We start from the raw sequence: 24,768 nt of genomic DNA on the forward strand, positions 1-24,768 counted from the left end.
AAAGTAGAGGTAATAGAATTAATCCTAGGGGACTTTGGACTGGGCTAAGATATAAAATGATAGGAAGTCTAAGGTGTGCTTTGGTCAAAAATGCTCACGTCTTCTTACCTGCAAAGGGCTGAAATCACATTATTCAGGGAGGGAGAATCCCTTTCCTGTGTGATATTCAGGGATGTTGGTCATCCCAATGTTTAACTCACAAAGTTAACTGATTAAGAGAACAAGAACCACAGATACAGGCTTCCTCCTATCACACCCCAAATGACACTGGAAGCCACATGCTGCGCTGTGCAGGGGAAAACAAGAGGTCGGAAATGGAGGTCTCTGTACTCTGAGGAACTTAGGGCTGTATATCCAAAAACTTTAGGGCTCCCTAAAGTAACATGGAAATAATAACACAATTGTACAGTCCCAGACATAGAATGTGCTCAAAAGGCGTTTCTTTCCATTTCACATTCTTTCCAAGTCCAAGTCATGTTTTTTCATATCACACAAAGTTGACAGATAATTAGGGACACAAATAGCAATTGCGTAAATATTAGTATGTAAGCCACTAGCAGTCTGGTGAAAGGGATACCAAGATTCTAAATAAATATTCTCTAGAGACAGTGAGGTACATTTGACTCTTTAAAAATAAAATTTATGGAGATATAATTTGCATGCAATGGAATGTATGGATTTGAAATGTACATGCCAATGAAGTCTTACAAATGCTTACACTCATAGAACTACCATTTCCCTCAAAATATGGAACATGTTTGTCTCCTGAAAATTTCCCTCATCTTTACTGTCAGCCAATTCATTCCAGGAAAAACAAACAGTATTTTGATATGAATCATGATAGCTTAATATTGCCTTTCCTAAAACTTCAAAAACAATAAAAAAAAAATCATACAGCATGTCTGCTTTAGCGTTTGGCTTCTTTGGATAAACAAAATGTTTTTTTTTTGGAGATTCAACCATGTGTATCAGTACATTTAAAATTTTTTTTATTGCTGCATAATATGGCATTGTTTGATTATAGTACAATATGTTCTTTTTTAAAAATTTTTTTAAAAATGTTTATTTATTTTTGAGAGCGAGAGACAAGAGTGTGAGCAGGGGAGGGTCAGAGAGAGAGGGAGACATAGAATCTGAAGCAAGCTCCAGGCTCTGAGCTGTCAGCACAAAGCCTGATGCTGGGCTTGAACTCATGAGATCATGACCTGAGCCGAAGTCAGATGCTCAACTGACTGAGCCACCAGGTGCCCCTACAATATATTTTTCTACAGTTATTTTCAGGGTTGCTTTCCCACCTCTCTCACTCCCTACTCATCCACTCAAGCCCTCTCCCATCACGTAGGGCAGCCCTCCCCACTGAGCACTGAGCTCTGACATCCACCTAATACGTTAAGTCTGAAGTATTTGGGAATGAGAAGGGAACACTGAAAGAAAAAAAGTGAGGGTTAAAGATACTACTTACCTCTTGTTTACTTTGAGATTTCTGAATATGCTTGTGTGTGTATTCTGTTCCCAAATGTAAATAGATCAATATACATTTCCAACAAAGCTAGAAAATAAATGTGAAAAATTCATATATATATATTAAGACATTTTTCCCAATAATAGAGAATTGTTTGAGGAAAGTCAATCTGTGGAGAATATTTTAAGGGAATTACATCATGTCTATAGCAGTGTTAATGTTTTTAAGGGGAAAGGTGAGGAGGGAGGGTAAGTGAGCACTACAAGATATTATTCATTTCGAAAAGCAGTTTTAAGACAGTGTGAACGGTATGGTCTTATTTGCTCAATAAATATGAAAGGATAGACATTGAAATCACAAAAAAAGGTATCCTGTGGTATTTATTTTTGAGTGATACAAATATGGGTGTTTCTTTTTTATATATATATTTAAATGTTTATTCATTTTTGAGAGACAGAGGGAGACAGAGTGTGAACAGGGGAGGGGGAGAGAGAGAGAGAGAGGGAGACATAGAATTTGAAGCAGTTTCCAAGCTCTGAGCTTGAGTCCCATGCAAGGCTTAAACCCACAAACTGTGAGATCATGACCTGAGCCGAAGTTGGCCGCTTAACTTACTGAGCCATCCAGGTGCCCCAAAAATGGGTGTTTTTTTTTAAATATGAAATTTGTTGTCAAATTGGTTTCCATACAACACCCAGTGCTCATATCAACAGGTGCCTTCCTCTATGCCCATCATTCATCCTCCCCACCCTCCCATCATGGATAAAGAAATTGTGGTTTACATACACAATGGGATACTACTTGGCAATGAGAAAGAATGAAATATGGCCTTTTGTAGCAACGTGGATGGAACTGGAGAGTGTTAGGCTAAGTGAAATAAGTCATACAGAGAAAGACAGATACCATACATTTCACTCTTATGTGGATCCTGAGAAACTTAACAGAAGACCATGGGGGAGGGGAAGGAAAAAAAGAGTTAGGGAGAGAGCCAAACCATAAGAGACTCTCAAATATGGGTGTTTCTATCTGTTATTTTTGCTTATCTTGAATTTTCAAATTTCTCTCACATAAAAAAGTGAAGAATAATATGCATATAAAGATTTTTAAAAATACAAATGTGAAGTACAATAGGAAGGATTCATCTGTAGGAAACGCAGGACTGAAGAAACAGTCAACATTCCTGGGAGTGAAAAACTGGCTTAAAGTAGAAACCAAGTGAAAGGCTCAGATATGGGAGTAGACACTGCTGAAGGTCAAAATATTGGGCGAGAGCACTTGGTGTAACATGGAATGTTGCATCACTAAACGGTACACCTGAAACTTACACTGTATGTTAACTAACTGTAATTTAAATTAAAACTTAAAAAAAATGTATTGGGCTAGAAAAACGGTTACTGGATTCTTCCAGAATCTGATATTTTAAATCAAAGAGATAAAATCTAAGAAACATAAGTTAAATTAAGTGCATTAGATCCAGAACTTCAACATTCATCTAATAGGTTTTCCAAACTGGGAAGCAGATTAGGGCCCAGAATCAGAAGAAAGAGTACTTCGTAAAGAGTTAGATTATTGGAGGGAAAAAAGATGTCACTTATGCATGAATTTTTAAAAAGTTTTAGAATCCCAAACAAATAAAAAAGAATCTCAAAGCTTCCAAAGTCCAAAAAAATCCCTCATGTACAAGAGAAGAATCAGATTCCATCATACATCTGCCATGTTGAATGTTAAATTATTTGCTAGAAAACAATTCAAAGTAGTCTTTACATCCCTGAGTAGAAACTAGAATTATCTAAGTGACAAAATGAACATCTAAATGTAAGGGCAAAAGACATTTCTGGACAAATAAGGAATCAGAACTTTCCCCCTCACAAAGCTTCTCTTATGTAAAGAGTGAAGAGTTGGAGGTTTTGACCACAGGGGCTTGAAGCAGGGAGGTTTGGAGATACATCTCATGCTCTGTTTACTCCACTTGGGTTGGAGTAAGGTGGAAAGATAGGAGATTTGGTAGATGTTGTCTACTGAAGTTAGCTACCTAGGAATGGAGGAGCCACATGCTGACTTTGTGTTTTTGTTTTTCTGGTAGCCTCTCCCAAAAGAGCAGTTGCCTCCAAGAGAAACTGTGTGGCTTTTCTGTGGTAGTGACTTATTTCATAAACTTAAATTCAAGTATCATTCACATTCATGTCGAATCCCTGACTGTTTAGAAAATGTAAATCCAAATCCCTATTGAGATTACATACTTAAGAAAGTTTCAAAAAGAATGCTTGAAATAAGCAGATATTTTGGTATTTGTTTATATAAGAACAGCTGGAAAAGATCTGGAACTCCCAGCACAGTGGAGGAAGGAGTTAGATAAGTGTCACACTGGGTCATTTCTACTAATCCATGTTAATTGTCTGCAGTGGATTTATATTAATCAAAAATTAAGAGAAATTGTTGGATCTCACAAAGTCATAAAGGTTTGATATAGCATAGTTTATATAACATAACTTCTATAACTTCATTTATATGTTTCTATAATAGTTCTGTTAATTTCTGACTAAATTATAACTAAAATTCCTTTTTGAGTTCCCAACTGATTTTGCGTTTTTTAATTTTTTTAATGTTTATTTATTTTTGAGAGAGAGAGAGAGAGACAGAGCATGAGTGGGGGAGCGGCAGAGAGAGAGAGGGAGACACAGAATCTGAAGCAGGCTCTAGGCTCCAAGCTGTCAGCACAGAGCCTGATGTGGGCTCGAAATCACAAGCTGTGGGATCATGACCTGAGCCAAAGTCGGATGCTTAACCAACTGAGCCACCCAGGAGCTTCTGATTTTGCATTTTTTAATTCAACTGTATGCTATTAGCACCATTCAAAAGTCTGTGTTGTTACTAAATGTATCTATTTGAAAGGACAATTTTGTTTCTTTGAATTTCTCTGAATGTTATTTTTTAAAAAATTACTAGTGCCATATCTACAACTGTATTAGAATGTGTCTGGTTTGTATTTATTTCTTGTTCTCTATGTCTCTTATAAACCATTTATAGATATTTAATCTTAGACACAGAGTTTCAAAAGTCTAAATTAGAGTTTTAAAAAAAAATTTTAGTCTCTAACTCAGAATTTCTGTCATTCTAAGCAAGAAACAATTATTCTAGAATTCATAGACCTTAAAGGATCTTCAAAACAAAAATGATTTATGTAGACAGGGGACGGTAATCTCATCCTTACCTCTCCCATTATTTATAGCATTGAATGAAGATGAAAATCTAGGAGGATCATTTGGGAAATTTTAATACTGTTTTTCTTTTATCCTTGTTGAGATGGATAAAATCTGGATGTTAGTGGAGAAAATTTCTGTCTGGGAGATGAGTTAGAGAGTATGAATGTGCCCATGTCTTCTCAGTTCCCTGCCTAATGAAATGAGGGAGTCCAAAATTCTCATCAGAATGGCAGACATATTGTGGTGAATGAGCAAGACATTAAAATAAAAATTGCTAACAACTTACACATAATCTATAAGTTATTGACACTCTTCTAAGTGCTTTACATACACTTGTGTACTCCTCACCCAAAATAGGGTACATACTATTATCCAACCCATTGTCACATGAGGAAACTGAGGCACAGATAGGTTGTATAACTTGCTTAAAATCATAAATTGTAAATAGCCTCACCAGGATCTTAACTCAGGTAGTCAAGTTCTAATATCTATGCTATTAACCTAGACAATATACTTCTCAGAAAGAAAGAAATGACTTGCTTTTGATCCTGTCTATATTTTATAAGCAAGTAATCATTAGATAGATTTACTATACATGACAGGTCAAAGTTTTCTTTCCTTATCTTATTTTACTTTCGGTTTTGAGTGTGTCAGTATCGTCAAAGAGAAGTATACTGCTGAGAGATTCCTATGTAGGGGCCGTCTTTCTTCCAGTTGTCTCAACCCCCTTAAAAAACCACCCCAGGCTTCCTCCTAGACCCCATGTTTTGCAAAGTCTGATATCCTCTTGGCATCTTGGAGATACCTGTTGGCAGCCAAGAGCAGGTAACTGGAAGGAATGGATGAGAGTATTTATCCATGGTGCCTGTGGCCTGAGTCTGAGAAGTTTCAGAATGTCTTCACTTCTGTAAGAAGAATGTAAAAGATGTGAGTGTTGCATTTTTGTGGGTGATGGGCAAGAGAGAGGGAAGTGAGAGCATTTGGGCAAGGATCCTAAGGGCTGACAGAGGACAAACCAAGTTATATGTGCTCCTCCATCAGATAGGAATGTGGTGGGGGGTGGGCGGTGAGGGGAAGTAGAATTTGTTGAAGCCAAATTAATGTTTGTACTAAAGCCATCTCTTTCTGTGGTTGCTCATTGCCTCCCTTCTGTCTCTTTGTCCATTGGAAAAAATATTGAGTTAGAGAAGAATTTAGAGAGATTGTGGACAGATTTGTCATTGCAGAACTTGGCTGTTGAGATGAAGACTGTTCACTTGGAGGGACTGTTCACTGGGTGGCTCAGTTGGTTAAGCATCCAACTCTTGATTTCGGCTCAGGTCATGGTCTCATCGTTTGTGGGATCAACCCCATGTCGGGGCTCAGCATGGAGCCTGCTTGGGATTTTCTCTCTCTGCTCCTCCCCCTGCTCTCTCTCTCAAAATAAATAAATAAACTTTAAAACAGACTGTTTCCTTGAAAAGGGAAACAAAAGTTCTTTTTTTGGGAGTGTTAAAGGCTTCTCTGATGTTCTCTGAGAGACACACTACAGTTGTTTGAGAGCTTCTGGAGGCCATTTCTTAGAATCACTGCAAATTGTCTTAACTACGACTTTTTTTTTTTTTTTTTACCTTATCGATCCCATTTTTGTCTTTACCCTAGCTACTTTCAGGACCTTACTCTGTGTCATAGTGTTGTCTGCTCTGGGAAAGATGGTGGGTTTCTTGGACTTGTCTCTGCTAAGAGACTTCTTCTCTCTCCTACTTCTCCAGGTGTCCATGTGGGGCTCAGGTAAGAATATTTTATATTTTATTCTTTATATTCTTGGATTCTTTTATTCTCTGAACAGAAGGAGTAAATTACCCTATCACTATATGCCTGGGTTAATTACAAATCCTTCATTTTGATATAATGATTTATCTGCCCATACATGAGGGCAAATAAGCCATTATATGATTAGTTTAGAGAGAAAGACCAGTTGGAATTATTTCACTAATGCCTTCTAATTCATTCAGGTCTCTGCTTCATGAAGAACACATTTTTCTGAGCCCAAGACCTAATTAAAAACCCTGGTTTCATGATTTCCCAACACTCTTCCCTACTTCTTCATAGAATTTCTCACCATTGCAATTAAAAAATTATTTGTTCAATAAGAGATTACCCTATTGATTGGGTAGAGATACTCTTTGTCTTGTGCACCACCATCTTCAGTCTGAATGTTTGCTACAGAAACTAGTGTATGAATGACAATGTCTACGGGCTTCTACTGGGCCAATAATGATGCTGTATTCCAAAATGTCCAGACAGGTCATTGATATTCTTTTCACTATGGCTCTATTCCACAGATTCATTCTTGGTTATCAGCCCCTCAGAGCCAATTGTAGCCATGCTGGGCATGGACACAGTGCTGCCCTGTCACGTGTCCCCGGCCATGAGTGCAGAGAATATGGAGCTGCGGTGGTTCCGTTCTGAATTCTCAGAGGCTGTGTATGTATATCAGGATGGAATGGAGCAGGTGGGAGAACAGCTGGTAGATTTCAAAGGGAGAGCGGAGTTGGTGAAAGATTACATCACTGAGGGAAGAGTATCTGTGAGAATCTACAGTCTCCGGATCTCAGACAGTGGAATATACAAGTGTTTTTTTAAAAAAGGCAGTGAATTTCAAGAAGCCACTTTGGAGCTGAAGGTGATCGGTGAGTAATTATCTGAGAACACAGATCGTTCTAAGGGAATGTAAGTGCTCTGCATTTGATTTCTGGGGAGGATGGTGAACAGAACAGAGACAAAAAGGTACATATTCTCGGAGCTGGTCAACGTCCTTCACACTGGGTTTAATCCGAAATTCTCTTAATCTATTTATACATTTATTGTGCTGTACTTTAATATTCAATGACTTCCATAAGTATCTGCCATAAAAAATAGATCATTTATTTCTCTGATATGTCTCTCCTCACACATTTTGAAGGAAGACACCATGATTCCCTAAAATTACCATCAGAGACCAGAGTCCTAGTTGGCTGCTGTGTTGGGTAGAGGCTCAGCTGGGAATGTCAGTGGTTGAGTCTTGAATGCACTGTTTGGAGGAAGTGACTATGGGGGTTGGGCAGGGTGGACAGGTATCGCAGAGAACAAAAGTTGTCACCAGAGGATTGAGGCCAGAAAATAACTGACGCTCAGTGACTAAGTGAAGCAGAAGTAGAGAAAACCATCAACTGCGTAGCTTTTGGGAAATAAGGCCCTGAAGAGAGAGACCAGTGTGAAAAGCTGGAATGACTGAGCCTTGGTCCATAGGACGTTGAATTGGCCACTGTCAATTTTGGCACCATTGGTGCTGTTTTATTTTTAATTACAATAAAATTATAACTCATTGTATCAAACTCCAACAATTCAAAAAATACAGAAAATATAAGTTGATAATCCTTCTGTCCTTTCAATATTCCTTTTTCTCCTCCAAAGTAACTATCAATACCAGATTGTTATCAATACCAATATATATACTATATATAATATATAATATATATTATATATTACTATATATAGTAATATATAATTATATATAATAAAATAATAGTACAATAATATAGTATATATTATATATAATATAACAATATATGATATTATTTTATTATATATTATATATTATAATATATGTTATATATTATATAATTATTATAATATATTTATGTAGCAGACCTTAATCTCTGTTCATAAACTAACCTTTAAAATGTTTATTGTAACTTGTTTAAATACAAAATTGAATCTTTGAGCCCCCAGCCAATCGGGCTAGTGTGAAGCTTTGTCTTAATTCTTACTGGGGCTTCCTGCCCCTCTTTCTCTTGAGTAATCATTGTGCAAAGGTCCTATGCAGCTCAAAGCATTCAGGATTCAGCTCCAGTCTTGGGTCCTCACTGGTTAGTGCTAGGATGATCATCATCCCAGACTTTGTTAACCTCTTCCATTAACTGCAAAGATTAAGTTACGGATATTATTAAAAACTTTTGATGCTACCCTTCTAGAAGCCCTGAAGATCTCTGTCTCTTTGTTAGGTTTTGAGAAACCTCCCATTCAATCTACCAAAGCTTCCTTCTGTTCCCCGTATGGACACTAGCTCATCAACATTCTTCTTTCCACCCATACTGCACAATTACTTTCACTAATTTGTACACTCAGCAATACAGCAAGAGAGTCGTCTTCTCCATTCAGTTATGCTTTAAGCCAAAAAAAATATTCCTGAAGCTGAAATATTACAGTTGGAATCAGGAGAGGGGAAAGTTTAGAGGAAAATTTAAGTAAGTTAATTTAGCACAGTTAACACATTAAAGTGTCAAGTAATTTTCTGCTCCATATACACACAGTAATATTATTTACAATATTTCATGATATATTTTTTCTATAACTTGCCTTTTTCTCCTTTACAATATATGAGACAGATTATAAAAAATTATGCTTTTTAATGTCTAAACGTATTTTCATTATATAGAAATTCCATAATTTATGTTAATATTTACTTTTTAATGAACATTGACAATTTTCAATTTTATATTATTGCAAAAATCACAAAATACATATATTTGCATGAAAATATGCGGCAATATAAATTGATATAATATAAACTTCTCAAACAATTAACTTTATAACATAATTTTTTTAATGTTTATTTATTTTTGAGAGACAGCATGAGTGGGGGAGGGGCAGAGAGAGAAGGAGACACAGAATCCAAAGCAGGCTCCAGGCTCAGCTGTCAGCACGGAGCCCGACGCGGGGCTTGAATTCACAAACCATGAGATCATGACACAACCTGAAGTCAGACGCTTAGCCGACTGAGCCACCCAGGCGCCCCTATAACTTATAACTTTTTTATCCTATACTTTAATAATTCCAGTTTCAGGATAACCACAATGTCACCCTGACAGTCTAATAATTGTTCCAGTTTTTATTCTTAACAGTATTTATCTATACTTTTGATGACATTGAATATTATTTTTCTTTTTTTCTTTTTTTCATTCACATAAACTTGCTTAATTTATTTTTTTAAAGTTTTTATTTAAATTCCAGGTAGTTAACATACAATGTAATATTAGTTTCAGGTGTACAATATAGTGATTCAACAACTCTATACATTACTCAGTGCTCATCATGATAAGTATACTCTTTAATCTCCTTCATCTTTTTCACCCATCCACCCCACTTCCTCTCTCATAACCATCAGTTTATTCTCTATAGTTAAGAATCTGTTGTGCTCATGAACCGTTTTACTCACTTCTATTCATTTCCTTTGTTCAAGAGAGTTGGCACCTCCCTCAAGTAATTCTGAAGATTTTCTTTCAGGTTGCTTTCTTTTTTTACAAGTGTGTCTTCCCAGGCAAGTCAGTATCTGACAGTAAAAATTAATAGTTTCATTATAATTTTTAGCCAAAAAAGACAATGTCTCTGAGGTTTATAATATATTTCCTACATCTGAGGAATTGGAGTAGGACTGAGCCAGAACTAAGAAGAACCATGTCAGGAGATAAGTTTAAAAAGTACAAAATAATATATAGCCTTAGAAGCCAGGATAGCCATTATTCTCAGAGACAGTGGATTCTTCTAGCATTCTAGTAGTGTAATGTTTTAATATGGGTGCTGGATTCATTAGTAGACCCAACCTGTGAAAAGTTAAAAAGGAGAGGTTGTGGAGGGAAAATAAATAAATGAGAGTGTAAAAGTGAAAAACATATTGACTCCTTCATGGAATCATTTCACCTGGCTATCTTCATCTTTTTGTTATTCTGTACTCAGAGGAAGAAAGAAAATTTGGAAAACATTACAAAATGAGATTGTTTAAGGAAGTGACTACAAGACTCAGTTTAATCACAGAAAGGTAGTGGTTCTAGAGACTTCAGTAAGTGGAATGGATAGATATAGATATATTGGTGTGTTCCTGAAAGAAATTAACATTGGTAAAATTTGCTCTGCTTTTTTCCTTCTATGGCCAATTGCAGATATGCCTGGGTAGAGAAAATGTGATAGGCATCAGTATGAAGACCTAGTGTCAGCTTCAAATCTCTTGAGATTTTACTACAATTACCCGTTTATTTAATAAGAGAAGAAAACAAACCCTCTCCTCCCCCCAAGAATGATGGTGCTTTGTCCATATCCCCACACTGGTGTTACTGTATAAATTAGGGACTTCTGGGCCAAAAGTGTCCATGTCTCAAATGAATGACTTTCTCCTCTCCAGGTCTGGGTTCTGGTCCTCATGTTTTCATGGTAGGTCCAGAAGGTACAGGAATAAGACTGACATGCACAGGCAAGAGGTGGTTTCCCCAGCCTGAGGTGCAATGGAAAGATGCAATGGGAGAGAAGATACCATCTCTTTCTGAGGTTGAGACCCAGGATGACGATGGGTTATTTCAAATAGAGGCATCCCTCATTGTAAGAGACAGTTCAAAGAGAGAAGTGTCCTGCTCCATGAAGAACCCCTTCTTTGGACAAGAGCAGGTGGAAACCATTTCTATCCCAGGTCAGTGTTGCTCATTTGGGGGACAGGATAAGGGTAAGGAGGGGACATTTAAGAACTAGGATGGAGTAGGATTGCTTGGTGTATGTTTTTAATCAAGTCTTTGGGACCTCTGTATCAGAATCCTTCTTCCCTAGGACCTCTCCTTGGATGACGGCATTTGCTGTGACTTTTATCATACTTGGGATATTCCTGGGTGCTGTTGTGTTTTTGGCCTGGAAAGAACGACAGGAGAAGAAGAGAACACAGGAAGCCCAGGCAGAAAAAGAGAAAGAAAGTAAAGACAAAGGTAAAACTGTGAATCAGACTTGGTGGGATCTGTGAATTTATGGATTTGTTGGCTGTATATATAAAAGTATGCATGGTATGATCTCAATTCTTGTATGCTTATGAAGGGCTGTTTTGTGACCCAGTATGTGATCTATCTTGGAGAATGTTCCATGTGCACTCGAGAAGAAAGTCTATTCTGTTGCTTTGGGATGCAGAGTTCTAAATATATCTGTCAAGTCCATCTGATCCCATGTATCATTCAGGGCCCTTGTTTCTTTATTGACCGTGTGTCTAGATGATCTATCCATTTCTGTAAGTGGATGGTAAAGTCCCCTGCAATTACCACATTCTTATCAATAAGGTTGCTTGTGTTTGTGAGTAATTGTTTTATATATTTGGGGGCTCCAGTATTCGGTGCATAGACATGTATAATTGTTAGCTCTTCCTGATGGATAGACCCTGTGATTATTATATAATGCCCTTCTTCATCTCTTGTTACAGCCTTTAATTTAAAGTCTAGTTTGTCTGATAGAAGTATGGCTACTCCAGCTTTCTTTTGACTTCCAGTGGCATGATAAATAGTTCTCCATCCCCTCACTTTCAATCTGAGGGTGTCCTCAGGTCTAAAATGAGTCTCTTGTAGACAGCAAATAGATGGGTCTTGTTTTTTAATCCATTCTGATACCCTATGTCTTTTGGTTGGTGCATTTAGTCCATTTACATTCAGTGTTATTATAGAAAGATATGGGTTTAGAGTCATTTTGATGTCTGTAGGTTTCATGCTTGTAGCGATGTCTCTGGTACTTTGTCTCACAGGATCCCCCTTGGGATCTCTTGTAGGGCTGGTTTAGTGGTGAGGAATTCCTTCAGTTTTTGTTTGTTTGGGAAGACCTTTATCTCTCCTTCTATTCTAAATGACAGACTTGCTGGATAAAGGATTCTCGGCTGCATATTTTTTCTGTTCATCACATTGAAGATCTCCTGCCATTCCTTTCTGGCCTGCCAAGTTTCAGTAGAGAGATTGGTCACGAGTCTTATAGGTCTCCTTTTATATGTTAGAGCGTGTTTATCCCTAGCTGCTTTCAGAATTTTCTCTTTATCCTTGTATTTTGCCAGTTTCACTATGATATGGTGTGCAGATCGATTCAAGTTACGTCTGAAGGGAGTTCTCTGTGCCTCTTGGATTTCAAAGCCTTTTTCCTTCCCAGATCAGGGAAGTTCTCAGCTATGATTTCTTCAAGTACACCTTCAGCACCTTTCCCTCTCTCTTCCTCCTCTGGAATACCAATTATGTGTAGATTATTTCTCTTTAGTGCATCACTTAGTTCTCTAATTTTGCCCTCATACTCCTGGATTTTTTTATCTCTCTGTTTCTCAGCTTCTTCTGTTTCCATAATTTTATCTTCTAGTTCACCTATTCTCTCCTCTGCCTCTTCAATCCGAGCCGTGGTCGTTTCCATTTTATTTTGCAGCTCGTTTATAGCATTTTTTAGCTCCTCCTGACTGTTCCTTAGTCCCTTGATCTCTATAGCAATAGATTCTCTGCTGTCCTTTATACTGTTTTCAAGCCCAGCGATTAATTTTATGACTATTATTCTAAATTCACTTTCTGTTATATTGTTTAAATTGTTTTTGATTAGTTCGTTAGCTGTTGTTATTTCCTGGACGTTTTTTTGAGGGGAATTCTTCCGTTTCGTCATTTTGGATAGTCCCTGGAGTGGTGCGGAACTGCGGGGCACTTCCCCTGTGCTGTCTTGAATACCTTGCGTTGGTGGGCAGGGCTGCAGTCAGACCTCATGTCTGCCCCCAGCCCACTGCTGGGGCCACAGTCAGACTGGTGTGTACCTTCTCTTCCCCTCTCCTAGGGGCGGGATTCACTGTGGGGTGGCATGGCCCATCTGGGCTACTTGGACACCGCCAGGCTTGTGGTGCTGGGGATCTGGCATATTAGCTGGGGTGGATTGGCAAGGTGCACAGGGGTGGGAGGGGCAGGCTCAGCTCTCTTTTCCTTCTGAGATCCACTTCAGGAGGGGCCCTGTGGCACCGGGAGGGAGTCAGACCCACTGCTGGAGGGATGGATCTGCAGAAGCACAGCGTTGGGTGGTGCAAGCAAGTTCCCTGGCAGGAACTGGTTCCCTTTGGGATTTTGGCTGGGAGATGGGTGAGGGAGATGGTGCTGGTGAGCGCCGTTGTTCCCCGCCAAGCTGAGCTCTGTTGTCCGGAGCTCAACAACTCTCCCTCCTGTTGTCTTCCAGACCTCCCGTTCTCCAAGCAGAGCTGTTAGCTTATAACCTTCCAGATGTTAAGTCCTGCTTGCTGTCAGAACATACTCCGTCCGGCCCCTCCGCTTTTGCAAGCCAGACTCTGCTTGGCTGGCGGGCCGCCCCTCTGCCCCGGCTCCCTCCCGCCAGTCCGTGGAGCACGCACCGCCTCGCTGCCCTTCCTACCTTCTTCCGTGGGCCTCTCGCCTGTGCTTGGCTCCAGAGACTCTGTTCTGCTAGTCTTCTGGTGGTTTTCTGGGTGATTTAGGCAGGTGTAGGTGGAATCTAAGTGATCAGCGGGACGCGGTGAGCCCAGCGTCCTCCTACACCGCCATCTTCCCCTGTTGGCTGTATATATAAATGGCATCTATAGGAACATAGAGATAAGAGTGTACTTAGTTAGAGTCCCAAGACCTCCAGTAAGACATGGAGCCTAGGATCTTCTCTCCAATGGAGACAGAAAACTCACTGCTATAAACATGGAGTTAGAAAAAAAAATGGTCACAGTAATTCTCAATTAAGGTGAATTTCTTGATCTAGGTATATGGAAGTAGTGTTCAGGACCTGAGCTTAGGAAATGTAGTCTGGACTTTTTTTCCATAAAATGTTTTGTTATTTTCTTTCCTTTTTAGAATCACTTGAGAAAGAGCTTGGTAAGTTTTCCATTTTTCTTTGCTCTAGTACAAGAAATAGAGTCCTTACTCCATGCTGGTACTTTGCACCTCACAGGTTGTTATTCCTTTTCAGGGAGAAGAAAGCAATTATATCAACAAGGTAAGTTATATCAGTGTTGTGGTTGGACCAGTCATCTCATCTGTCCCTCTGTTCTTATCATACCCTATTCACCTTGCTAGTGAGGAAGGGATCCCCCGCCCTAATTAGGATAAGATGGTTAGACACATGACATCCAACACTGGACATATGAGCTTGACAGCAGTTTATTAATCACCTATACTCCTATCCTGGGGGAGGAGGACACCACAAGTCATGCAGACCACATGGGTTTTCACTTGGGAACAGAGTGAACCAGCAAGGGCTGAGGGAAGCAGGCTTTTTAGTAATAATAAGATGAAATTCTACTAGTCTCCTTGGAAGTATATGATTGGCTTGTCTGAGTAACTTTTCAGGTTGATAGGAAGGTGAAAGGCATTAGGTTGAGGACCAGGTGGGGTTCAGCTGGCTTGACTGGTAGGGAAATTAGTTGAATGTGGAGATTTTCCTGCTGATTGGAGGCATATCTGGTGAGAGAAGGGGAGCTTATGGCGTTTAGAGCCCTGTGAGGTCCAAAGATGTCAAGGCAGCACATGAAGTTTTAGGCTTTACAATACACTCTCACGATTCAAGTTTATCTTATCCTTCTCCCAAAAGAATCAGAACCTCCTATTCTATCACAGATATGTTGGTGGAATGTGGAAAATGTGAGAAATAGAACAGGAAACTGAAGGAGACAAATACCCCAGAGCTGTCATTGAGGTGATTAATACAGAAATATAGCACTATTATAAATCTTCATATCTCATGTGGTTGTAACTATTTAATAGTCTGGAGTGAAGGTCCTAAGGATGAGAGAATCTAATTCCTTTGTTTTATTTCAGACTGGAGAAAAGCAAAGTTATATGCTGGTGAGTAACAGATGTCTTGGGACTTCAGGCACCCCGGGATTTCATGAGGCAATTCTAGGGCATTTTTCAAAGACATGCTATATTCTGGAAAATTGACTTTGAATGTGGGACTTCAAAAAAATACAGGGGATTCTCTCTCCTAGTTGAGAAGACATGTTCTTTTTTTTTTCAAAAAATTTTTAATGTTTTATTTGTTCTTGAGAGAGAGAAAGAGAGAGAGAGAGCATAAGCGGGGGAGAGGCAGAGCAAGAGAGAAACACAGAATTGGAAGCAGGCTCCAGGCTCTGAGCTGTCAGCACGGAGCCTGACGCGGGGCTCGAACTCACGAGCTGTGAGATCATGAACTGAGCCAAAGTCCCACGCTTTGCCAACTGAGTCACCCAGGTGAGAAGACATGTTCTTGATGTATTTTCTTATATGAGTTTTTTTTTTTTTCATTTTAGACTGGAGAAAAGAACAGTTTGAAGCAGGTGAGTGACCTTATTATTTTGACCCGCACAATCTCTTCTATCACAAATTAGAAACTCTTACATTTATATAAACTCTCAATAAAACCTGGTTGTTTTTTCATTTCATGGCTTTCAGTTCAGTCTCAATCTCATGCTGAAATGTGAACAGATTTCTTACTTTTCTGATATCATTCATTCATTTACAATTAATTTATAGAACTGTTTATTCAGGGTCAAATAAATAAAGGACATCTGATCTCTGATTTCATGGAAAAGTACATGTACAAGTTGTAATGAAGGTTATGAAAGAACAAGATTTCCATGAGAAAAATATGGTGGATTAAAGGAATTTCCCTGAGGAATTGACTTCTCAATCTGGGACTTAGTGATACGGTGGATTTATTTGTGTGAATAACACTGCAAGAGCAGTTCAGTAAGAAGGAAGTCTATTACATCAGCCTGAGACAGGGACTAGCTCATTGTATCTCAGTGTAAGTGGAAAACTATCTTAGAGTCTTTCCAGAATTATGAGTTGATTATCAGTTTCTAGTACATGTTGCTTTACTCTGAATATCCCTGCATCCACAAATGTTTCCTATTTAATTCAATCTTCCCCAAATTAAAGCACATTCTAGTATTCCCACATACAAATTCTTATGAGAAAAATTCTGACTATTGACGATGTTTGATTTCAGAAGAACAGATTAATTATTGCTGGTATCAGTACTGGAGTCTGCTATTACTACTGGTATTAGTGTTACTATAAATATTGGAAGCTAAAAAATTTACCAAGTGTTTATCATGGGCAAGACCTAGTTCTGAGTTCTCTACACATTATCTTGTTTATTTCTCACAACAGTCCTATGCTGAGGTATCATAATTGTGTCCATGATTATGAGGGTAAAGTGAAGCTGAGAGAAACAAAGTAATTTCAAGATCACACTTACTAAAGAGAGTGATTATCAAAATTCAGATCTTTCTGACTACAGAGCCTAAGATTTCAGCCATTAGAAATCTAATAAGAGTGCATGAGAAGTGGGTGACTTAATTATTACATAATAAATGATTCCAAATGAAAATGATACCAAAGAAGCTTAAATGAAAGTAGATACACTGTGACTGGAATATGACAGGGCCTAATTACTCAGAGCAAGCATAAAGTGACAGCATCTTTCCTAAGGACAACCACTTTCCACTGTGGAATGACCTATTCCCCCCCCCCCACCCCCCACATTTGCAGTTGCTGTTACTCTGGATCCAGACACAGCTCATCACAACCTCATCCTATCTGAGAATAGAAAACAAGTTTCTTTAATGGGAAATGCTCCTCAGAATTGTGATGCTTCAGTACGCCAAGGACAAGGGGAATCTGAAACCATCTTCAGTGTTCTGGGCCAGAATTGCTTTACCACAGGGAGACATTACTGGGAGATAGAAGTCAATATAGGCACAGAAGTTGGACTTGAACCTAGATGGGCTGTGGGTGTTTGCTCAGATACAGCGGAGAGAAATGGGTGGTTTGTAGAAAGTCCAGAGAAGAATTTCTGGGTGATAGCATATAACAAAGGAGTTCTCATCTCCCGCCCAGAGTCTCTGTCACTGAGACAGCATCCTCAAAGGATAGGAGTTTTCCTGGACTTGGAGGATAAGGATGTGTCCTTTTACAACATGGTTGATGGATCCCACATCTATTCCTTTACTGGAATCACCTTCTATGGGACCCTCCATCCTTATTTAAGCCTTCAGGGTGCTGGCACATATGTGACCATCTGCTCAGCTTCAGATGACACTGAAAATTACCCTGAGTCTTCTCCAAAGACTCATTTAAAGAGTCGTGATATGGGTGTTGCCCAAGAGGCTAATCCTCTATTACCTCCATAAGAGGTGCAATGTCAGCACTTCTGCTGTCTCTGCTCAGGCTTCTTATAAGTATATTCTCAAAGAAAGCTGCCCTGGGCGCCTGGGTGGCTCAGCCAGTTAAGTGTCTGACTTCGGCTCAGGTCATGATCTCACAGTTCTTGAGTTCAAGCCCCACGCTGGGCTCTATGCAGACAGCTCAGAGCCTGGAGCCTGTTTCAGATTCTGTGTCTCCCTCTCTCTGCCCTTCCCCCACTTACACACTGTTCTCTCTCTCAAAAATAAATAAACATTAAAAGAAAAAACAAGAAAGCTGTCCCTGTGTGGAGAGTAGGTCAGCTTCACTAGGTACATTATCAACCCCTTTCAAAAAGAGAGGCAGAAAGAGAAATGGGACAACTACAAAATGTCTGGGGGAGTTTCCTCTCGCATTGGTTTTGGGGAAATTCAGTGTCTTTTTTGAGCAGCAGCAAGAAAATCCAAAACAAGTGCATGGCCTCTCTTCTGTTGTGTGTGTTGAAGTAGTATTTTTAAAACTACATTTAAAGAGGGGTGCCTGGGTGGCTCAGTCGGTTAAGCATCTGACTTCAGCTCAGGTCATGATCTCAAAGTTTGGTTCGTAACTTTGAGGCCTGCATTGGGCTTTCTACTGTCAGCGCAGAGCCTGATTTGGATCCTCTGTCCCCCCTTTCTCTGTCCCTTCCTGGTCACACTCTCTTTGTCTAAAAAATAAATAAACATTTAAAGAAACTGCATTTAAAGAGAAAAATCTCTCTTCTTACTAGTTTTGTTATCAAATATGAAGGAGGGGGTGGTGTTTGAAGGGAAGAATCACAGTTGAGTAAATTCTTGATACATGTTACTAGTGTTAGAGATACACAAAACTGTCCAAGTTTTGTGAAAGTTAATAGCTCAGCTTGTCCTTTCTTCAGGCCATTGACCTCTAAACTTGGAGTCTGCCATGGGGTAGGGAGAACTAATATAAAACTATAAACCATTTGAGCAGGAGCCCAAGACTTCTGTGAGAGAAACCTACCCACCCCCCCCACACACACACCCTTTTTGTTGTTTTTTACCAAATTCTCACTGGTTAGCAGGTCCTGAATTGTGCCCTATGTGAGTATGTGAATGAAAAAGGAGTTGATGTTGCAGTTTATGATTTTAGAGAAAAATAGTCAAATAAGAATGAAGAAACACCTACAGGCTTCATGGAGAAAAAGTCATTGAGAATGCTGATATGTATATATATATATATATATATATATATATATATATATATATATGGTTTGTATACAAACCCATGGTTTGTGGGTATATATATATATATATATATAAATTTTTTTTTTCTTTCTGACCATCTTCTTCCCACTCTTCAGGGTTTCTTTCCCTTTAATGCAACTAAGCCTATGTCTTCAAGGATATAAAATATGAGCTTCTCCTGTCAAACAAGCTCCCTCTTCCTGGAGATAGAAGAGATCCACTTAGATTTGTATACAATATTAACGGATCTTTAAACCATACATCTCATTATCAACCTCTCTTGGAAGATGTATCTCCTTAGCAACATTCTGCTGATGCATTATAGCCAGCATTGAAACCCAGGAAGAATGAAACCAGAGCCCAGAATATTAAATTTACTGACAGTAAACGGAGGGCTTATATAATAAGCAAGCAAAAATAGAGGCAGGAGAGAGGTAAATGAATGGTGGACAAGTATTAATAGCTATAATCAAATGGACATGGTGGATGAGAAGGGATTTCTGGACATAAGAACCCTTTGCATGGAGATAACCACAAAATAGGAACAAATGGGATTGAAACTGTGATATAGAACAGGAAGGATAACTGGTTGAGTTTTGGATATTTTACATTTGTTATATACCCTGGACAATCAGCATGAGGTTTCAGATATGTTTTTAAGTATCTCAACTGAAGAAACTACAGAATGCTTCCACCTGTTACTCCTCCGCTCATTTTTTTGTTTTAGAAAGGCCAGCATAAAAGCACTTTTATTGCAATAATAAAACTTGACATGCATATGTAGTGTGGGGAGGTGGGAGTGGGTAGACAGCAATAATTTCTCTCACCAAATCATTATACAGGACAGCAAAGGGTGAGAGGGGGGAAGAAAAGCAAGGAAACAGATCAGCAGGGGTAGCTGAACATCCAAAACCAGGAGACACTGAAGCTTTTCTCAAGACAACACTCAAGAGTTTGTCATGATGTCTGGACTTTCATTGGGTGACTATAACCAGCACCTTCAATTTAAACTCTAAAAAAAAATTTTTAACATTTATTTGTTTTTGAGGGGGGGAGGGGCAAACAGGGGAGGGGCAGAGAGAGAGGGAGACACAGAATCCAAAGCAATCTCCAGGCTCTCAGCTGTTAGCACAGAGCCCGACACAGGGCTCAAATCCATGGACGGACCATGAGATCATGACCTGAGTCGAAGTCAGATACCTAATTAACTGACTGAACCACCCAGACGCCCCATCACTTTAAACTTAAAAAAAAAAAATGTTTATTGGGATGCCTGAGTGGCTCCATCGGTTAAGCATCTGAATTTGGCTCAGGTCATGATCTCATGGTTTGTGGGTTTGATCCCTGTGTGGGGTTCTGTGCTGACAGCTTGGAGCCTGGAACCTGCTTCGGATTGTGTGTCTCCCTCTCTCTCTGCTCCTCTTCCGCTTGCACTCTGTCTCTCTCTAACTCTCAAAAATAAATAAAAATGTTAAAAAATTTTTAATAAAATGTTTATTTTGAGAGAGAGAGAGTGGGGGAGGGCCAAGGAGAGATGGAGAGAGAACATCCCAAGCAGGTTCCATGTTATCAACACAGAGCCTGACACAGGGCTCAATCTCATGAAGCATGGTGACCTGAGCCAAAATCAAGAGTCAGACACTCAGCCAACTGGGCCACCCAGGTGTCCTTTCATTTTAAACTTTTGATTAAAGTTCTTACAATTGGGGAAGTAGAGCTTGGATAGCTATGAAATTACAAAAGTCCTTAATATCCATTAGAAAAACCACAGGATGGAAAAAAAAAATAGTAATAATAAGCCAGGCCACAAAGAAGGTTTCAGAGGTCCCTCCTAGCCTGGACACAGATACCTGTAGTGTCCAGCAACTCAGTGAGAATGATCTGCCTATGGCCCAGCAATAGTGCTGCTAGGAATTTACCCAAGGGATACAGGAGTGCTGATGCATAGGGCCACATGTACCCCAATGTTTATAGCAGCACATTCAACAATAGCCAAGTTATGGAAAGAGCCTAAATGTCCATGAACTGATGAATGGGTGAATGATGAATGAATGAAGAAGATGTGGTTTATATATACAATGGAATACTACTTGGCAATGAGAAAGAATGAAATCATGCCATTTGCAGCAACATGGATGGAACTGGAAGGTATTATGCTGAGTGAGATAAGTCAATCAGAGAAGGACAGATATCATATGTTTTCACTCATATGTGGATCTTGAGAAACTTAACAGAAGACCATGGGGGAAGGGAAGGGGAAAAAATTAATTACAAACAAACTGAGAGGGAGGGAGGCAAACCACAAGAGACTCTTGAATACAGATAACAAACTGAGAGTGGATGGGGGATGGGAGAGAGGGGACAATGGGTGATGGGCATTGAGGAGAGCACTTGTTGGGATGAGCACTGGGTGTTATATGTAAGCCAACTTGACAATAAATTATATTAAAAAAACCAAAACCAAACAAACAAAAAGGCAGAGGGTTTAACGGGAGACTGGCATGGTATATTGGAGGCAAGGATCTCCCACTCCCCACTTTAGTTTTAGGTAGGACTTTTAATTTGACCCAAGGACATGTCTCAACTTGGAGAGCGGGCCCTCAATAACACCTCAAATCTGCTATGACTTAGCAGTGCAGCAGCAAGAATGTTTACTATATGACAGATAAAAATTTCATCCAAAATAATAAAATAAAGATTCTTGCATTCTCCCCCACCCAACCCACACCAATTTCTATTCTAAAGTTAACCCATTACCTGTGCTGTTAATACTTGACTAGTACTTACATGGAAACTTAGATCCAAAAGACTGAAACTGAACCTTCACCCCAAAAGCAAAAACTAAATAAAATGAGTAACGACATTTATGGCATATAGTTTAGTTCAACACACTTAGGGGAAGAAAAGGAAAGAGCAAAGAGCTGGGTGCCAGAACATATTCAGTCAGGGTCATGTTTATACAGAGTGTTGTGGAATGTCAGAAAAAGCTCCATATGATTCACATGTGCTTCTGGAGGCACTGGATCCCTCCATGACACATCTAAGAATGGGGAGGAGGCCCTGTCATTCCTGTCATTCCAGTTTCAGAAGCTCCATGCAAAAGAGGACAGTAGCATTTGGTGGGATGATGCCTGGGTTCCCCGTGGCACCACACTGTAGATGTAGTCTAGGGAGACAATTTTACTCTCTGACCCACACTCACCTGGGCAATCCTTTCCTTCCAACCTCGGATCACCTCCTACATGCCTAGCATAAATGTAAAGGGATTGTTTCTATTCTGGGAAGAATACAATTTTTTTCCATCTTCAAGTATCACTGGGTAGTACACCACATACGTCTGACCATGCTTGGACAAGGTTCACCCACCTCCAGGGGAGATGGTCTCCTCCTGCACTCCCATGGCTGCAGCAGAGGCTGGGCAGACAGGCAGACCCACTGTGGACCTGGGGGGCAGCTCCCTGGCTCTGAAATGTTGTTTTCATTGTTGTGGTGGTGTTGTTAAGTAAGCTCTAATGAAGTCAGGACTCTGAGATTAAGAGTCATATGCTTCACCACTGAGCCAGCCAGGCGCCCCTATTCCTCCACTCATTTTAATGGGTTTTGTCCTTCTAAGCTTAGATCTTAAAGAACATAGGCTACAGGTGGCAATGAAAGAAAATATTAAGGCTAATATTCTGCTGGGATCACAGTTGTAGAAATGTGATGGGTAGCATCCTCCATCATATCCTCATTTCTGCTATGAGTAAATCAACAAGCAATGAAGGATCTCCAAGTAGCCCATAGTTCCTGACAAAGTAGTGACCTTGAATTCACCATCTGACTCCATCAATTAATTATTTATTGCTGGACCACTCTGGCAATCCCATTCTGAATAGAGCCTAGAAAGGAATGATAAGACATTCAAAAAACAAAGAGACACTGTAGTAGAATAAAAAAAATATCTTAGGGCAGGAATCAGCCTTACTAATCACTTTATCTCTACAGCTGACCGCAGTGCATTATACAGATAAAATATCTTATAAATATCCTATTTATGAATCTATTCCTCTATTTCATAAATGCTTATTGATCAACTAATATATGTCACTTTTTGTGAGGACACACACACACACACACACACACACACACACACACAATCACTGCCCTAATGGAACTTAAAGTCTCTGGTTTCCTCCAGTCCTCTCCTTTAAACTGAGATCCATCCAATCTGTACATCTCTTCTGAGAGTCCCCATGCTTTTCATGACTACGACCAGCTACCTATGCATCAGGAGTGTCAGGGAACAGGATCCTTGATGACCAATCCATCCATCAGCCACAGTGATGGCTCAATGATTGGGGTGTCTTAGTCAAGCCACCAATCATTCTCCTTCCCCATGATTTTCCCAAGTGGCACTGGAACTGAGAAAATAAATTAATCCCCAATTTGGTGAGCTAAAGAAAAGCAGGTTTCTTAATACATAGTGAAAGAATGTGACTGATAAAAAACACATTTTCTTGAGACCTTCCTAGGGAAAACCTATATGTTTATATATAGGGCTGGCACAAGTACATAAAACTAACAAGCAAAAAGACTGATCAGGAAGGAAGACAAAAAATAAATAAATAAATAAAGGGATAGTTAACTTTCAGACTTTATTAGACAAAATATTTTAAATTATATTAAATCAAAATAGAGTAACATTAAAAATATTTTAAGGCAAAACTAACATATCTACTAATAAGTTTGTCTTCAAAATATAGAGTATATCAGGGTATATTAATGTACCAAAAATGGTAAGTCATTGGCCAAACCCTACAGAATGTACAACACAAAAAGTGAACCCTGATGTGAACCCTACCTATGAACTGTAGTTGGAAATAATGCAACAATATCAATTCATCTGTTGTAACAAATGTACTACACCAGTGCAAGGTATTAATAGTAGAGGAAATTGTGAGGAAAGAGAGGAGGGATATGAGAATGCTCTGAATTTTCCACTCAATTTTGTAGTAAAACTAAAACAGCTCTTAAAAAAATAAAATTTTTTAACAGAAAAAAGGAATGAAGTACTGGTACATGCTACAACATGGATGAACCTTAAAAACACTATGCTAAGTAAAAAAAAAAAAAAAGCCAGACACTAAAAAAAAAAAATCCATATATTTTACAATTCCAATTATATGAAATATCTAGTATAGGCAAATTCATAGGGACAGAAAGCAGATTAGTGAGATTAGTGGTTTCCAAAGGCTGGGGAGAGGAGAATATGGATAGTGACTGCTTAATCGTTATAGAGTTTTCTTCTGGAACAATATTCTGGAACTGGATGCTGAAGATGGCTGCACAAAATTATGAAGGCATAAATACCACTGAATTGTATACTTTAAAATGGCTAAAAGAATAAGTTTTGTGCTATGTGTATTTCACAACTGAAAAATTTAAAACTAAGTAAAATAAATGTGTAAATACCAGTGGGAGAATAATACATAGTTTCAAACATAAATGTATGACTTAAAAAAAAAAAAAAAGAGAAAAAAATACTATGAGCCAAAAGAGGCTCTCCAGGATGCAACAAATGAATGATTTTCAAAGGACAGTGATTACTGTGATGGTGTCATCCTAAAAAGCAGCAGAGTGCCATTAGTAGGTATTCTTCATTGTCACTTAAGAAGACTTTAAGACTTTTTCCAAGTCTTCCCTTTTCCAGAGTCTTTCCTCTTCCACATGTAGCTTCTCTTCTTTAATTCATTATGACTTTAAACAAATTTTGCTATGTGTTGCATTTATCACTTATGTACATTTATCTTGGAATTATAAATTTTAATTGTGCACTTTTTTTACTCTAAAAATAAAACTGATACCTTCATATACATGACACAATGAATTTTTCTCTTTTTTTCCTTTTATTGTTAAATAATTGACAT

The 24,768-nt window shown here is 38.9% G+C and overlaps 1 protein-coding gene and 1 pseudogene across 2 annotated transcripts; one reads left to right on the forward strand and one right to left on the reverse strand.

Moving 5' to 3' along the window:
• The first annotated feature begins 5,303 nt into the window (after positions 1–5,303).
• Positions 5,304–17,910, forward strand: LOC132676352 (butyrophilin subfamily 1 member A1-like). 2 transcript variants are annotated; one of them, XM_078446795.1, is made up of 10 exons: positions 5,305–5,592; positions 6,307–6,435; positions 6,990–7,337; positions 10,865–11,146; positions 11,265–11,432; positions 14,307–14,327; positions 14,422–14,448; positions 15,270–15,296; positions 15,740–15,766; positions 16,986–17,910. In XM_078446795.1, exons 2-10 carry the CDS (start codon positions 6,357–6,359, stop codon positions 17,624–17,626), a joined length of 1,620 nt encoding a protein of 539 aa, XP_078302921.1. In that variant the 5' UTR covers positions 5,305–5,592; positions 6,307–6,356; the 3' UTR covers positions 17,627–17,910. The 2 variants fall into 2 exon arrangements, with proteins under 2 accessions (XP_078302922.1, XP_078302921.1); XM_078446796.1 differs by lacking the exon at positions 14,307–14,327 and having other exon boundaries at positions 5,304–5,592.
• Positions 17,911–18,981: 1,071 nt separating this feature from the next.
• LOC144616368 (peptidyl-prolyl cis-trans isomerase FKBP1A-like) lies at positions 18,982–23,371 on the reverse strand (annotated as a pseudogene).
• Between the last annotated feature and the right edge of the window lie 1,397 nt (positions 23,372–24,768).

This window comes from Panthera onca, chromosome B2, assembly GCF_046562875.1.
Source record: "Panthera onca isolate mPanOnc1 chromosome B2, mPanOnc1 haplotype 2, whole genome shotgun sequence".
NCBI classification, from domain to species: Eukaryota; Metazoa; Chordata; class Mammalia; order Carnivora; family Felidae; genus Panthera; species Panthera onca.